This window comes from Aplidium turbinatum, chromosome 1, assembly GCF_918807975.1.
Source record: "Aplidium turbinatum chromosome 1, kaAplTurb1.1, whole genome shotgun sequence".
Classification (NCBI taxonomy): Eukaryota; Metazoa; Chordata; class Ascidiacea; order Aplousobranchia; family Polyclinidae; genus Aplidium; species Aplidium turbinatum.
In genome coordinates, this window is record NC_137472.1 from 60,386,130 (window position 1) to 60,403,675 (window position 17,546).

Genomic DNA, 17,546 nt, shown 5'->3' on the forward strand with positions numbered 1-17,546 from the left:
TCACAGCAAACATCACACCATCCACCATCAAAACCACTTCCGCCCCGTTAGCTCAGTGGTTACGCGCCCGCCTCTAGATCACGCGGCGCTGGTTCGACTCTCGGGGTGTGCGTTTGAGCAACGCATTTTCAGGACTGCTTTCCATTCAGCGACGCCTAGTGAATGGAATAATTTCCCGGCAACAACACTTCAACAATCAGAAAACTTCATTCCACCAATCTCGGTAACCGGCCCTGCGTCAAGAGTTTCTACATGTATGCGAAACTACCAGGAATAACTTATCAAGGGTTTGTCAGTGGGAGGATAAAGATTCAAAACCAACCAATCATAATATACATTCGTCAGCGAATTGTTAAATTAAACGAATTTTTCAGGACTTTGCTGCTCAAGGGATATAGTGACATTTTCATCTTGATCGTTTTATTGCATTTCTTAGTATAACGTTAATAAGAGCGCAATATACTTCCATTTGCAAAAAATACTGTTGGACAAACAAAAATTTCTAGAAAAACTGGAGATTGGATAAGAACTACAATTAGAGCAAACAAGTTTTTACCGAATTCGATTAGAATTAGAATTACCGATATTTCGCTCTAATTTATCGAATTAGACAACTAAAATTATCTAGTTGTCCAAGTCTGGTGGTAGCTCACTACTGAGCGAAGGCCATCTCTTCTTGCCAATCCAGTCGATCGTGTGTTTTTGAGTACCAGTTTGTTGTTCCACATTCTTTGTTAATCTCGTTTCCATCTCATTTTATTATTATGTTTTATTAACACTAGAACGGCCGAGGTGTCGAAATCGACACTTTTAGAAATTTAGGACACTATTTCGGGCCTTAATTGTTATCGCAAAGTTTTCAAACTTTCAGTAGCTTCCCAATTATGCTTACACTTTATAGTTCAGTATTCTTTTTCTAAAAAATCTTTTTATTTTACCTACAATGTGCGGATATACCTCCAACGGCCGAGGTGTCGAAATCGACACCTCATACAAATTTAATAAGATTTGTTAAGTAAAAAAGATTTTTTGTGTGAAAAAAAAACTAATTCAATAGTTTTCACACTTACTTGTAGCGTTTCTCATGGTAATTGTCCAACGCTCAGCTTGATATGTGTTATCGCTCGGCTTGATTTTAGGTCATCCTACTGAGTTTACAAATACCTTGCACAAATCTATCAGCTATTTGCAACAGATAAATTTATTCATATTCGAGAGCCACTGGAAGGACTTGTTGCTAATTGCATCAACAATTACACTCCGGATTGGAGCCTACCAATTGATGAACAGCTATTTCCAATGAAAAACAGATGTCCTTTTATCGTGTTTATGCCAAACAAACCAGACAAGTTTGGCATGAAACTCTGGGTGTAAGCCGAGGTTCATTCCAAATACGTATGCAATACCGTACCGTACTTATCGTACCTCGGTGCTATTGAAAGAAAGCAACGAAATGGAAGGCTTCTCCCCGAGGATGTAGTGATGAAGATCACCACCAATTTACACAGACAAAGCGGGCACAACATCACAACAGTTAACTTCTTTACTAGGGTGAATCTTACTGCATGGTTTGCTACAGGAAAGAAATAAAGGACTGACAAAGAGTTGACCAAGGGTGGAAGAGGAGAAGAAAGACTTTCCAGTAAATTCCTCTACAATTCAACGAACAGCTGCATGCTTGTAAACTATTAGTGCAGAAAAATGCAAATGTTCTTTCCACTATGCATGACAGCCCCAGTATTGATGCAACAGAGAAAACGAAACCCTCTGTGATCCATTTTTATAGCGAGAACAAAGTAGCAGTTGATGTGTTGACCAAATGGCAAGAAAATGCACCACACATGCAGCAAGCAAAAGATGGCTTCTTGCAGATTGGACAAATATGCTAGATATTGCAGCTTTGAACTCTTGGATTATTTTTAGAAAGCGTTCCGGCAGCAACATCAGCCGACGTGATTTTATCCTCAAGATCGAGAGCTTGAGAACTGCTCGTGTGCTGAAACGAAAGCCGACACTGCAGAGAGAAGAAGAGCAGGGACGACAATCTAGAAAACGCAGAAAATGTGCTGGACATTATTGCAAAAACAATACAGTTACCATTTGCCGCCACGTCGAAAAGTGGGAAGTGTGATAATGGTGACTGGAAAGTCACAGAGTGCAAAGGCTGCACTGTGTATTTGTAAAGTGTTTGTTGGTTGGATTGATTTTTTTTTCTCCTGAATAAGAAAACTTTGTGCTACTTTTATGATAATTATGTCTTCGCTTTGTTGAATCTTTAGATCATGGTACAGAGTCAAGATACAGATACAGTCAAGCTTCGAACTGATCAAAACCTGGTAGCCTATGCCATAATTTTCGTCTAAGACCAAAAAATGAACAGCGCGAATAGGTGACAAAAGTAATAAGTGCTTCAGATAATTTTATCAGTGTAAAATAAAACGAACTCTTACTGTTAATTTTGCGGAAAAATAAAGTTTTTTTTGAAAAGTGTCGATTTCGACACCAGCGGCCGTTAGAGGTATACTTTTTTTTCGGCCGTTCTAGTGTTAAATAATAGATGCTATTAATGATAAGAAATTGAATGAGGCTGTCCACCAGGCATTTAGTTAAATTAACAGGATATTGATGTGTTCTACTGGTGCAAATTAAGATAAGCTACCACACAATCTGCTTTTATTCAGACGTTTCGTCAATCAGACACGATTGACTTCTTCAGGGAGCTAGGCCACGTAGTGATTACCTGTCTAGCATGGCAAAAGACAGGACCACGTTGCTGAAATCAACTAAACATACAAAAATGAAAATTTAACTTCAAGACAAAAAAACTATCGCGCGCAAAGTTTGAACTTGAAAAAAGGGGGTTTAAATGTTAACAATCAAGAGGAAACCTAAATAACAGCAGAAAAGAGAGTGAACAGTATGAATCATGATGAATCGAATTGTGTACGCACTACTGCTCAGTTTACAATCAAGATGAAACTAATTTAACAAACGTCAAATTAGCAATAGTTTTTTGTAGATAGTTTTTTACAAAAAACTTACGATAGTTTTTTGTAGATAGCAGAAAAAGAAATACCTTCATTGCGATTCATTATATGAGGCTTTTGATTGATAAACCAACTTTCAGAAAACATTCGCTTTTTATAACCACTTTCAACTTTTAGAATTTTAAAATTGCTGCAAGTTATTTTATGATCTGAAGTTTTGGCATGCGTGAAAGGAGCAGGTTGTTCCGGGCGTTGATATTGGAAAGCTTGCATTCCCAGTTAATTTTTAACTTGAAGCTAATCCAACAATTGTAGATTACGATCTATATTATGTTTAATAATTATATTTCACGTTTATATAACGCAACAAATTCTTTTCGAAATGCAGTTTGTCAGTTTCTGTTGCTAATACGCTCACATTCAAACTATTATAATGGCTGTCATCATATTTTATTCTGATAAAGTTTCAAAACTTGCTCGAATTTCGGATGATCAAATCACTAACGTTGCTATTGGCTTGTTTGCTATTCGGTTCTTTGCATGTATATTTGAAGTAAGAAGTACTTTAGTTATCGTTCTATTTTTTTATTGTGCGTTGATTGTTTGTGTTGAAAGTTAGAAATGATTTTTTATTGGAACTAGCAATAAAAACCAACCGCTTTGGTGAATTAGAAAATCTAGTTTACTATGTTTCCATATTCCTCAAACGTCAGACTCTTGCATGGTTGTAACTCTCCATAGAGTAGCTCATATTTTACAAGAAATTAATGTTAATACTTTCATTGTATAAATAAAACATGATAATGAGTCTAAATAAACAGCGATCAATCAAGACAGCAGCTTCAAGCCCAACAAAAGAACCTTACTTTACTGTATTAAAACGACACACTGACTCCAACACCACTCATCGTTGTAAAATGCACATGACTATAGGTAACTGTCTTCCGAAAGCTAGTGCAAATTGCTATTATCATAGCGAACAAGCAGCATCAGACTAAAGCAGATCGCTTGTATTTACAGTGGTGAATTAACAACGCTCATGCTGCAAAAAGCAAAACTCAATTCATTGCATAGTCTGAATAAAACGATCGCTTGATCGGTTTATGAATATCACTACTTATATCACTACTGGTCTCTACAGTATATTTTATGTCCAAGACTTCATTGGTTTACTTGGATCAAAAGAGAAAGAGTCTAAAATGTGAATACTTAGTTCATGATCAGCAAACGATAGTTCAGAGCCTAAACAGCCCAACTCAAATTCATGAGAAAATAAAAAAAGTATTCTACTAAAAATACATTACGAGGTGTCAAACAGCAGAAACTACCCGAAAACAGGACGAAAGTTGCAAAGCTCAATCTTTACAAAAAATTTAAAACTCAAAGATACATGATTACACGTATCATAAACTCCTATACAGGTAAAACAAAAGCAATTGATATTAGGAATAGAGCTATACTGCACTGTAGACGATGTATACGTACCCATGCAAAACATATTACAGATATTCTTTGTACACTTTTAGTTTATTTTAAGTTTTGAAATTGCAAGTAGTCTTTGAGTTAAGCTGTCATCTATTTCTTTGAGATGAAAAAATGCAATAAGTATTATCTCAAAGAATATTTGTAGTTTCAAAACAAATAATATTTCATAAAGAACAACTGTATGTAAAAAATCTCATCTCTGTGATCTAGTGGCTGTGGGTCCATAGCCAATTATAGTCTTGGGTCTTTATTGAACACAAGTTTTGCGCATTTTGGCTTTTTGAAAAGTCACAAAATGGCAAGAAAGAATTTAACTGCCTTGAAACTCATAAGACGATGCAAAAATTTTAAAACAAATATAATCGCAGTAGCACATTGGGCATGCTCAGCATATGGCTACCTTTGCCCACATTAAGGGTAAGCTAAAATTAATTAGAAACGTAAAAAATAGTTTGAAAGCAATGTTGAAAACCAATATCTGGTTAACTTATTGAGGAATACTTGTCTGATAACTGAAATGAAGGTTTTTGGCAGCATCCCACAAAGAGATAATAATGATATATTAGTTCAAGAAAGTCTAGCGTGCTTTATTTGGCTTCACATCACAAAACCCGAAGTTTTTTCATGGTCATTCATGTCCATCATTCTTTATTCTCTATCATGGTTGACACATATACATATATTTCTATAGCATTTGCTCAAAAACATTCGACGACAATGTTTATAATTTTTAAAGCAGTTTCATTAAAAATTAAACCCAGTGCTACAATGATACCGGCAGCAATGCTTAGCTTACAAACCAGTCCCTGATCTGATATTTTGAAGACGATCTGATCACGTACAGCAACATATCAAAATATAATAATAATAATAATAATAATGTTTGTTTTCATATAGCGCTGTCTCCATCGCAGAATCAGTTCCTCCTCAGCGTTTTACAAAGCCAGACAGTTAAGACTATAATAAACTTTTAATTCTGTGACTAAATTTCATTATCAGTTACACATATAATCTTGGTCTTTGTGCTACAGCAGAAAATAAATAGCATAGCTCTTGTTACTTTACGTTTTCTGTATTTATATTACAATACGCAGTATTGATTCGCTAAGCACCATTTAATGTTTACCTAAATCATCCAACTTCAGCACTAGCAAGAAAACTTCCTAAGTTGATGTTATTAATCAAGAAATTGTGACTGGAAACGTTTGACTTCTTCTGTTAATTGATAGACTCGCAGAGCTGAATCTTCTGTAGGAAATTTTTCTTTGTATTTGTTCAATGCTTCTTCCTTTGGTCTCTGGGACAAACATGATGAAATAGACGCAAAAGAAGATTGTGCATCCAATCCATGGAGTAAAGGAATATGGCCCAAATGCAACCTGAAATATAAATTTCTTTGATGAATTAGTTTTTTCTTGATTATCGATATTATTTTGCTTTGACAAACGATTAATATTTCCCACTTATTTCATCATCCCTAGTCTGTAATACTTTACCTCTAAGTACGGGGTGAGGAATCCAACTAGCCAAGATTCTATCCAAAAGAAAATATTGACTATCCCGAAAATGGTTAACCTTGTTGGTTCAATGGTCACAGCTGTGGCAATGGAAGGAACTGCTGTAGTAATACCACCGTTGAAGCTGCAAAAATAAACCTTTTATCTATTAAAGCTTTTCAATTTATACTGTAACTGTAAAATTTGAAACAATAAATTCTTTGAGCATCAATCAATATTGTAGTGATAATTCCTTGATCATACATTTTGCTTAAATAAAGCAAATAGGTGCTACTACTCAAACTCCAGCTGTCATTCAATTATACAGTTTGCAATGTTTTGAATTGATAATATACTTTTATAGGTAAAACTTTTTTTTTTTTTTTTGTGACTTTATGTGATGACAAACAATGATAATGTTAGCACACAAAAGTTACAAAACTTTGAACAAGTTACTTACAAAGCCAAGAATATAAAGATTGAGGCAGTCGAAACGTAAGGCATTACATTGGTAGCCAAATGGGTAGTTGCTTGACTGACAGTAAACAACACCAAGGCAAGTATCTCTCCAAATATTGAGATCATCAAAACCTTCAGTGCGCTGTATCGACGAATAAATTTCAACTGCAAAACATCAGTGTGTATTAAAGAATGGAAATCTAGTTCCATAAAAAAAATTTAAGCTCATCATATCCAAAATGTAAAGTATTTTTTTTTACTTTTTATAAACTTTTGTTTCTACTTTTTTACAAACCTCTACTATGTTATGGCAAGTAATAACTTTTTTTTTTCACTTTGAAAGTTGGTAATAACTGAAAGAATGAATAAATGTCTAATGTTAAACATCCTAAGCATAATATGTATTAATATGAAGGTATTAACTTTCCTATCAATGTCTTCTGTTTAAATGTAATTATACCACTGCAATGTATAAAATACAAATATATTTGCTGGTATAAGTCAGTTAAAAATAAATACCGATTTTGATTCCAACGACCTGTCAGTAAAATAAAATGATTATGATCCAGACACCTCCATTATCTTCTCTTTTATGCAGAATACAAGATGCAGATCAATAATGCACTAACGCACAATCTTTCCGATTGTTTTCTCGCTGAGTTATTGTTGGAACAACTATGCAAGAATGGGACAACATTCTAGTTTACATTGTGCAGAAAGGAGCGTTCTTCCTGGCTATGTGCAGAAGGCTGAGCATTCACTAGTACAGCGAGCAATTGTGATTCGCCAACCATAACGGTGTAACTTTCATCCTAGCCATTTATACCGAGACACAAAGCATTCTGTTTTCAGTAATTAATTGTATACATCAGTTTAAAATTTTGTTTTGAGTCAGAAGATCATTTAATTTATGTAATTACCCGCTTGTGCTAATTTAAGAGAACCAAAACACTCAATATGAAAGCTAAATCTTTAAAAAGTAAAAGAATACTATATGGTACAACAGAACAACAAAACATAACTTCATTAGGAAATAAAACCTTAGTTAAAAAAACTACTTATGTAGGCTAACATTTTGTGAAAATCGAGTTATCACCAACATTTGCTATGTTGTATACCTGTCAATGCATGTTCCCGTGAACAATTTCATTAAAAAAACTACTTACTTCGCTATTGCACACGCTGGTGTTCGCATAAAAATAGAAGATTTAATAACTTTGAAAATTTTTAACTTGTTTTTTTTCAAAAATAGTGTTTGTGACTTAAGTATTTCTTTAACTCAGGTCTTCAAGTGTAAGCAGCCTAAAAAGTTTAAAATATAACTTACACCAAAAATTGCTGCCACAAGTCTAGAGGCAAAAAGTCCTATAGTCACATAAGTGACCTGATCGCCAGGCACGCCGGCAAGGCCGAAAATTCTATCGGAGTAAAGATTAAAACTTGTTTTCCCATTGAGTTGAATGCTGGAGAAAAGGCAGAACACACAGATAAACTGCATTCTGAAACACAAAAATAATACCAAAGACAGGCAAGACACAACAATAACACAGGGTTGAGCATTACAACAGTATATTACATATTTACAAATAGTTCAACATTCAAACGTTTTCGACTTAACTTAAGTCCTCATCAGGAATCTGTAAATAATTATAAACTACAATAAATTTCACTTCTTGACAGTGACTACCGTAACTAACTAACTAACTAACTAAAAGCATCGAGAAACACGCAACGATTAAAAGCAATGGAGTGGAAAACATACAGACAGACGAAAAATTACATTAAGAAAAGGCAACTGCATGACTAAGTTACAAATGAATTTGCACCACGGGGTACGTGATACAACTAATAAATATTGAGGAGAATGGAGGCGCCACCGGCAAATAATTGTTTGTTTAAATTTGGATTGTAGCGTTTGATTAACAGCGCTTCCTGAATTTTTGTGTCAAATTGGGATTTGCCTTTGCGTAAAATTTTAAATGAGTCAGCAGAGAATTTTTGATCTGTGCATGTCTTTGGTATAAAAAAGCAAACTCTCTCCCGAAACTACAAAAATAATAACCATCAGCTACCGTACTCATAAAGCAATACCAAAATACTCAAGCAAGTCAGCCATTTCCTTTTTGTACTTTGCGATATAGACTTCTAATGCAATAACCATTTATATCAGTGGTTCTCAACCTTAGTGCCATAACACCCTGGGATCCCATTTGTAATACTCTGGAGTGCTACGACTTCGCACATTTGCACATTGACTTCGAAATAAATATATCTGCTTTCTTTTTTCAATTGCCTTTTCAAAGTAGCATTCAATCTCCATGTAAAATTGCTGGCAATAAAAAGCAACCGCTTTGGTAGCATTCAGTCTCCATTTAAAATTGCTGTATTACTAATTATGTTGATTTCTGTAAGTGTTATTATTAGTAGGCTTTCTTAAGGACACAACAAGCAAACTTGCATACTTTTCTCCAAACTGCATATATAGAACTGAGAACTGAACTGAACAAAGAGAACTAGAACTGAACTCTCTCTCGTCGCGCTACGAACCCCAACCACTTGCTCTACTCAAGTCTCTACGAGTCTGTGAACGAGAAACCTCAGCGACTGAAATCGAGACACCCATTTGTACGTGCCGCACAACTCCTGATGAAAAGTGCTGAAGACCAATCCATCAGTGCGGCTACGTGGGCGGACCACCAATGGAGCTCGGAGTGGAAGAAGAACTCCTCAAGACTCCAAAGTTTCATCTCCGATACCAGCCACCATCCAACTGGAATGCATTTGCCAAGGAAGGCCTGGGTGCGGCTCAACCGCCTGCGTACTGGCGTCGGACTATTTCGCTTCAACATGCACAAATGGGGGATGGCTCCATCCGCGATCTGTGAGTGTGGCATGGAGGAACAAACCGTAGACCACACCATCTGTAACTGCGCCATCTACCATGCGCCAAATGGTGTGCGTGGTCTGCGTGAATTGGATGACGAATCAATTCAATGGCTGCTCGACACCTGCCCAAACATCTAGACCGCGTCGCCGCCACTGCCCAAGGGTGGTAAAAGGCAGAGCCCCTCGACCCTTGAAGTGGCGAAGAACAAGGTTCAAACGAAGAAGAAGAAGTCAAGCACAGAAGCTCTTATTACTCTAAAGTCTTTGGTATGAAACGGTAAGGTTTGTTCCAACAACCTGCTGCATTCGTGGTGAAAGATCATTGGTTTGCCATGGGTCACCACAAATACTTTTTTTGTATGAAGCCGTAAGCCTACAAAGGTTGGAAACCACTGATTTATCTAGCCATTGATGGATGACGTGTCTCCAAGCAATTCATATCAATTCGACACCCTGTCAAGTCTTTATAAGCAACACATACAGCGCAATTTACTTTTATTATCTAAACTGAGATTCTGAGAAAAACAGAAAAAAGTTGGCCAAACCTATATTGCTTTGTTGTCAGAATCTCAGCCAATCCAATTGTTTTTTTCCCACTTATTTCCTTCACTATTTCGTCGTATTCCTTTTCTAGTTCCTCCTATAGATTAACAAAATTTAATACACTAGTGGTTCGGTGGTTTAGTGGATGAGTGTCCAACTCTGATGATTGGAAAATAAAGTTATTTCTCTCTGAATCGATAAGCACAGGTTAGATAGGCCTACTCTGTCTGGTCGTATCAAAGACTTGTTCCAAAGTGCCAAGTAATCTTTTTCATACTTGGCATTTAGCAATTATTGTGTTACGCTAGAAGCAGAGCAATCTACAGTGCAGTGGTGGCGACTGGAGGCTATATTTTGGTACATGTGTCGAGCAACTATTGTATTGATTGGTCATCTAGTTTAGGTACCATGGCGCGTAACAAATGGCGCAATTGATTTTGTAGTTGTTTAGACGTCGTTTGACGTTTATTCCTCCTTGCCAAACACGCAAGTCGAAGATGACGTCACGCACATTTGTGCATGTTAGAGCTGAACAATTAGAAGTCGAAAACGAAATTTAGTTGAAAGCGAAAGCAGATTGCTTTGCTGCAAAGACATCATAATTATCCACGTAATCAGCCAAACTGATTTTCTCCTACATGATTTGTGCAATTTGGAACTAATCTTGTTCGTTGCTTGTTGGTATCATCACCAACAATTGTTTATGTCTTTTCTAACCACGATCCAAATAAACATAAATAAATTATGGTGAATACAAAAATTATAGGGATTACTTCATGGAGTTTTGGAGGTAGAGGAACTATAGACAAAATAGTTGACTCTCAACCATTTCTTTGCGTTCTCCATTCGTATGATAGTGTTTAAGTTTGCACATTACAAGTAGAAATGCAAGTTAGAGCATCTCACTTGTGTTCCAAAGCGCAACTTTTTTAAGACTGCCATTGTCTTGTCTTGATCACCTTGCCTGGCCATGTAGAATGGGGTGTGAGGGATCTTCCAACTTGCCAGCAAGTAAATAATGCTTGGAATAGCTACAAACGCCACTACAATTGGCCAAAGTTCTTCAGTGCCCAAGATCTGCACAGGATTAAGTTTAATTGGCGGTGCTTTTACCAATGTGACAATTAAATCATTGAGTTTTTACAAACAAAATTAAACATAATGATTAAATTCTTGCAGGAGAACCCATGATGTCATCTAAAAACATAATACGAAAATCCTGAAGCCGATAATCATCCACAAAGTTAAAGCTGGCATAGAATACATTAGCAATTTGTTTTATTTTACGTAAATAGCAAACAAGCAATCTTTGTAGCAATGAAGTTTTACCAAGACAATAACTGTACAAGTTGATTGCCTTTGGTTGCCACATTTTTGTTGATTATTGAAAATCTACATGTGCTGTTTTAGCATGAACCCTTGCTCAAATAACTAAATAACATGATTGTATTGATGGAAATTTTTTTCTTTTTTTTCAATTCAATTCAATTTATTTTTCTTTGTCTGAAAACAACAGCAATGATAAAGTTACCAATAGTTTACGGGAATAAAACCAACAAAAGGAAACGGCGGCAAAACCAAAAAAGTTTAAAACGTGCATGTGATGTAAATTTAAAGGATACGTCGATGAAAGTAAATTTAAGCACCGCCACCAAACCTAATAGTTTAAAATAGATGAATTAGTTGAAAGAATCAGTTGGCTTCACACTTAAAGCAACTGGAGGTCTGACAGTTGATGAATCCATGCGGTGACGACTGAACCTTACAACCAATACAAAAAAAAATAAAAACAATAACAACAGAATAGAAATGCAGCAACCTACTTTTGAATGTGTCAATGTAACACCAGTTAAAGTTCCAATGCCAATACTTGCTCCACTTGTGGATTGCCAAAAACTCTGTTGGTCTCTTGTGCACGTCTCAGCAATGACTATTGGAACAATAACTGAAAATAAAGATTTTAGAATGCATTTAGGAACACATTTAATTGATGGACTAATTTAATTTTGGAACACATGTATTGCTTACGAAAAGAGCAAAATGATTAAAGAAAATCACGTATTTAAATGGTGCACACAAAATAAGTTGTCGTGTCAATGGCTACTTTGTTACCTTTTCTACAACTATTTATTATAGGATATTATTTGAAATGTAATAGATTGAGTTTTACTATTGGCAACAGGATTCCAACATTTTACAAATGTCGATAAAACGATACGTTTCAGCCTATTCCTATGGTAACTGGTTTTTCACAAGCTTTCGGAACACAGTTTGCTTGTTAAGTATTAAGGATTTTTTTAAAACACTGCTCTTTACAATAAGAATAATACATGCTTACTATATCCAATTCCAAGTGCAATTCCAGAGACGACACGTGCGAGAATTATGACTTCATAAGATGACGTCAGTTTCCCGATCACAGCAAGCACAAATGCACCAGTTAAGGAAAGAGTGTGACAAACTTGCAGAAGACCTTTTCTGCTCATGCGGAACATAAGAATTCTTATCGAAATGGCGCCCAAGGCTCCCCCTTTTATGATGGAAGATGACGTCACCGATAACAAGGCTGTCCATGTAGCAGGTGGCAAGGTTTCGTTGTAACGATTCTATAAGAAGAAATTATGCAAAATAATTGATAAACAAACTACATGTTATAAATCCCGAAAAAAATTGTAAAGGTTTATATTCATTCTAATAGGAGTTCATAAAGTGAAGAGTTGAGATAAAGGTTGAGAGCATTGTTTCAAGTTGTAGACACACGTTTTTCATTTCTATTAACTGTTGAAAAGATTGATGGCTAAATAAAATGAATGACAGAGCTATTGAAACCATGCATATAACCAGTAACTTTTCACATTACAATAACCAATGTACATTAACCTGTAAGCTATTGCAAATCAATAATGAAAGAGGAACCAGTCGATAACATACAGTTTAAATGCTTGTCTTTCAATTGCCTGACCTGAACCAAGCATCGACAGCCTCGGATAAATAATTAAACCAAATGTTCTCATGATATGCTGTATAAATGATTGTTTCTTCCTTGTTGAGTTGTTTCATATGGGTTTATCTTGTTGCCAGATGCCCGCTTTCCAATTTTTTTACCAATTATACAGAGATGCTCTAGTTTTTGCTTCTTATTACATGGCCGAAATGTTTAAATGCTAAACTACTATTATTATTCCTGCACTTACTTGATAAGTTTCATTGAATAATTTGTTTAGAACTGGAGTCAGCGGATTAAGAATTACAAACTGAAATCCTAGCATCGGCATGGTTATGACTGTGGTGCTCAAGCAAAATGTTGCGAAGGTTGAGTTTCTCTGCAACAAAACCCTATTGTTGTGGGAATTATGAGAAAACAACAAAATTGAAATGGTTGAAATTTGCGACTAAAAACTCTGTCCAAAAAATACAATTAGCATTTAAGCAAAAGCTATTATCAATGGTATAGGTATGACACTATGACGATCTGATAAGTATATTATGTAATATGTTACTGGACGAACCATATTAATAAATGTCGGCCTTGTGCAGTAACTTTTAGCCTACATAATGGATTGTAAAAAAGAGAAACAAAGATTGAATACATTGCACATGTGTATTGTGCAACTTGCACATGCCAATACGATACCAATAAACTTAGGTTGAGCATTAGTTGCACTTTTTGGTTTTAATTTGATTTATTTCCACGTAGTAACTGCGTTTATTTTAGCCCAAGGTTTTCAACAGTAGTTTAGTTAGGTTTAGCTAGGTTTAATTAGGTTTAGTTAGGTTTAGTTAGGTGAAACTAATCAATAGAATGAAATATCTTCAAAACTAAGTAAACATTTGGTAATGTTACCGTGTTTGTTATTTTTCCTGCCATCTTTCTTTAAATTTGGACAAGTAATAATTATTAACAGTTAAAGGCGTTTACTTTATAATTAGCAAACGAATGTTGCACTTGTTGACTTGTCTATACGTGGTATTCAAGCTAAACCTAAAACAAACATAGAAAGTATTTAGCATAATAAGCAACAGTGGCCTAATTTAGGTCAGTGTTTTCGTTTCCTTTAAATTCTATTAATAATCATGACCAGTTCAACTGCATAATCAACAAATTTTAAGACAAGAAACTCACCAACTATTATTTAAAATGATTAAAATGTCAATAGTACTCATTTAAGTTTGAAACAATTTGTTTTAGTCCATTTTTTGCACTGTACTGAATTGTTTGTTTTATTTCAAACTTTCACATAAGTGCAATTCATGTCGAACATTTAAATGAGGTTCTTACAAACGCACATAGGTTTATCTGATATTTTTAAACAATCGCAATTACACATGGAAATGTCTTGGAATTAGTAATCGCCGATAAAACATGCTGCAAACTTTAATTGAGGCCCTTTGAGGATATTAGAAAGTCCATGGCACAAAAACGAGAAGCCCTTAGTGTACAGTAGCTTTGAAAATCCGAAATATTTTAAAGTTTATTAGAAGATAATTTATTGACATTGACATTGCAACATTGACATTGCAATAATTTACTTCAATTTTACTTCAAGTATGACGCTTACCCAAGTTCATTCCTTGCGTAATTTTACGTGGAAATAAGTCCATAATGCAATTTGTTAACGAGCATGATCCTCATTTTGAGACCTATGTGGCATTTCCATTTTGCCTGGTTACAAATTAATTTTATACGTCGTACAAACCACAGTATCAACATACATGGCTAGCTTGCTTGTGAGATATTAGCTCAGTATTAGCGCATCAGCCGTGTAGGATAGCGCAGTGAATAAGGTGCTCGCTGTCCAATCATGTAATCCTGGTTCGAATCCCAACTTTAACTAATTGTTGAAAAACACTGCTAACCTCGACTCAAGGGCTAATAAATTGGGTAGGCGTAGTTGCTAAAAAAAAACGGCCGAAAGAAAGGAAGTGGTCACCTTACTACTCTCCTGAGTGCCATAGGCTTAGTACAATGAAAACCTTTTCTTCTAACTCCCAATGCGTGGACTCAACTATGAGATTTCATCTCTACCTTTGCAGTTTTGGATGCAATAAAAACTTCTAGCGTAACCTTTCACGATATAAGGTTTGTCTAATTCAAAACATCTGGTAAGTTAATCGATGCTCTTCTGCAAACAGCTTTCTTTGCTTGGTTCTTTTTGTAATCAATACTGCTAGCACTATTCAGCCGCAACTTTCACGAGCGGTAGGATGTTGCCACTTTTCAGCTGTTAAACCAAAAACCAAACAGATTTTGCCATTTTTAAACGTTAGCTATCATAAATCAGTTTCATGTGTGCTTTTAGATTTCATCAAGAGACATGAAGCAATGTTGAAGCAATTTTTTTGTCACAATTCAACTTCATAAAATTAACTTCCTTAGAAACACTGACATGTAGTCAATAGATTTCCACACGCCTCCAGCATATCTTTTGTAGAGAGCCTAAATATCTTGAGTAAAAATTGCGCAACAAAATGAAATTGCTAAAGCTTTCCTCTTTCCAGCTTTTCAGTATTCTCTCTTCTGTCAGTAAATCGTTGTTCTATTTGATTGTGCAATGCTCTTGTGCAATTGCATAAATACCAAGTAGCCTACTGCCACTTCCATCGTGGCGTGCAAAAAAATCACCAGTAAACCATGACTGCCCACGGGGCTATGACAAGTTTTAGTTACAAAAACAAGGAAGCACATTTTAAAAAAAAATAGCAAACTTGAAATGAAACGTTTAGCTTTGTGATCGTTCAGTTCAGTTTAAAAATAAATTTTTTAAAAATAATCATAAAACCAGGGAGGTTGATTCACTTATTTTATTAAATAAAGCTAAACTGAAGATAATTTAGCTTGCAGACCGAAATCGACTTTTAGCTTTTTATGATTGGACTGACTCATGTGAAAATAAATTCCTTAGGATTACAAGACATGTAACCGAGTCGTTCATGTCAAGCATTGTTGTGAGTTTAATACCTGTCAGAAGACTTTTTATTCCTGATCAGAAGTTGATTAGTTTAATAAATGTGTTAAACATATTACATGTAATTACATGTTGTGTTGCAATTACTTTTCCACAAAAATCTGCGTGAAATTTTCGACTAAAACAAAACAAAAATTGTTTTGATCGTATTTAAAGCAAATTCATAAAAACGCAAATTGCTTTTCTTAACTGAAAATACTTTCCATTGGCCGGTAGCCTTTGAGCTTTTGCAAGCAAGTAATCTTTGCAAAGTTTTTTTTTTTTTTTAACTGAAAAAATTTTCTAGACAAGAATAGAGTCCTAACCACAGAAAATATTTTCTGCATGACAGCACAATAGCTACTCGAGGTTTCTGGCTGCTAGCACCACTTTTTTCTAGGGCAAAGGTAAGCAGCAGCAGTTTATAAGAGAAGCCCATGCAGCAATGCATCAACCCAATCATGCAATAAGTTAATTCTGTTTTGCTTGATTACTTGTCTGCAGTAACATTTGTCGTCATTTTTATTAAGCCAGTAGTCGTAAGCTTCTGAGAGACAGGTCGACAGGTCAGGTCATCGTTACGCGTAGAACGATCTGCATTGTGCAAATGTGCATCGGTTCGAACCGAAGAGTTACTTTTAAAGCAATAGATTGAGTTTCGCTTGAAGCAGCAGGATCGTTGCTTATTTCACAATGTAGATACTAACGACCTGATTTAGCCTGATACTGCAAGTTCGCTGTGGTAATAGCAGTTTTTTGAGGCTGCTGTCTGGTTTGCTGTCTCTTGAGTTTATGTGTTGTCAGGCAATGTCATTGTAAAACTTTGTCGAATTAGTTGATTAATGCATTAGATGAAGTAATTCTTTTATCAGAGCTAAAGTGTTCTTTCAGGCGCAAGTGGAGTGGGCGGATCGTGCTGCCTATGTACTGTAGCTTTCCCTGCATTTTTTGCGCATGATCTTGTAGGCACAGTTCTTGGTGATACGCATGTGATTGTTTTGTAGTTGGCAATCTTGTGGCTGGCAAGGTTCGGATTTTGTCGTTTTTGATGGGCGTTTCGGAGTGTTCGTGAGCGTCGAAAGAGGTGGATTCCAGGTCTTAAAAGGTCTTCCAGGTCTTTGAAGACTTTCATTACGTTACAGTCCGCATCGTCGCTCATAAAAGAAAATGCAAAGTGCATTTGGTTATATGGTTTTTGGGGATTTTGTCTATTTTTCTAGTGCCTTCGTTGTCTGGATGGTTGCTTAAGGAGTTTCTATAGGGTATCCGTTGTCCTTGATCGTCTTCTCAAATTCCGTTAAACGTGATGTTGCTCTGTTGGATGAGGAACATCTATTTTTTCTTCTCTGTATTTTTTTAGGAGTATGGTCTCCTTGGTGCTTGTTGGTAGAGCCGAGTCAAAGTGTGGGTGCAGTTTTGCCTTTGCCTTTTTCTGATAAAACTCTTGATAGATTGCGTCGTCTTTATCGATCTTTATGGTGAAGTTGAGTAGTGAGATTGCGCTGTCTGCTATTGGTAGTTCCACTTCGAAGTTAATAGCTTAGTGCGCTTGATTGAGGGCGTTTTGGAAGCTTACTGCACAACGTGCACCACATTGACTAAGACCTAGCAATATGAAGGTATCTATACCGAATAGGAGAATGTGGCAAGTCAGAGTGGTACTGCACCTACCAATGCTGACTAATATTATAGAGATTGTCACTTGCATTGAAAATCAGATAGAAAACTTGGCGTTTCTCAATTGC

At 35.8% G+C, this 17,546-nt stretch overlaps 1 protein-coding gene across 1 annotated transcript; it reads right to left on the reverse strand.

Annotated features, from left to right (window-relative positions):
• Nucleotides 1-3,809: 3,809 nt before the first annotated feature.
• Nucleotides 3,810-13,838, reverse strand: LOC145778673 (solute carrier family 2, facilitated glucose transporter member 7-like). Its single transcript, XM_082590220.1, has 10 exons — nt 13,701-13,838; nt 13,051-13,179; nt 12,195-12,462; nt 11,680-11,801; nt 10,763-10,933; nt 9,859-9,953; nt 7,755-7,926; nt 6,429-6,592; nt 5,969-6,113; nt 3,810-5,851 (listed from the first exon to the last, which is right to left on the reverse strand). The coding sequence occupies exons 1-10, from the start codon at nt 13,722-13,724 to the stop codon at nt 5,654-5,656; spliced, it is 1,488 nt and encodes a 495-aa protein (XP_082446346.1). The 5' UTR covers nt 13,725-13,838; the 3' UTR covers nt 3,810-5,653.
• Nucleotides 13,839-17,546: the final 3,708 nt, after the last annotated feature.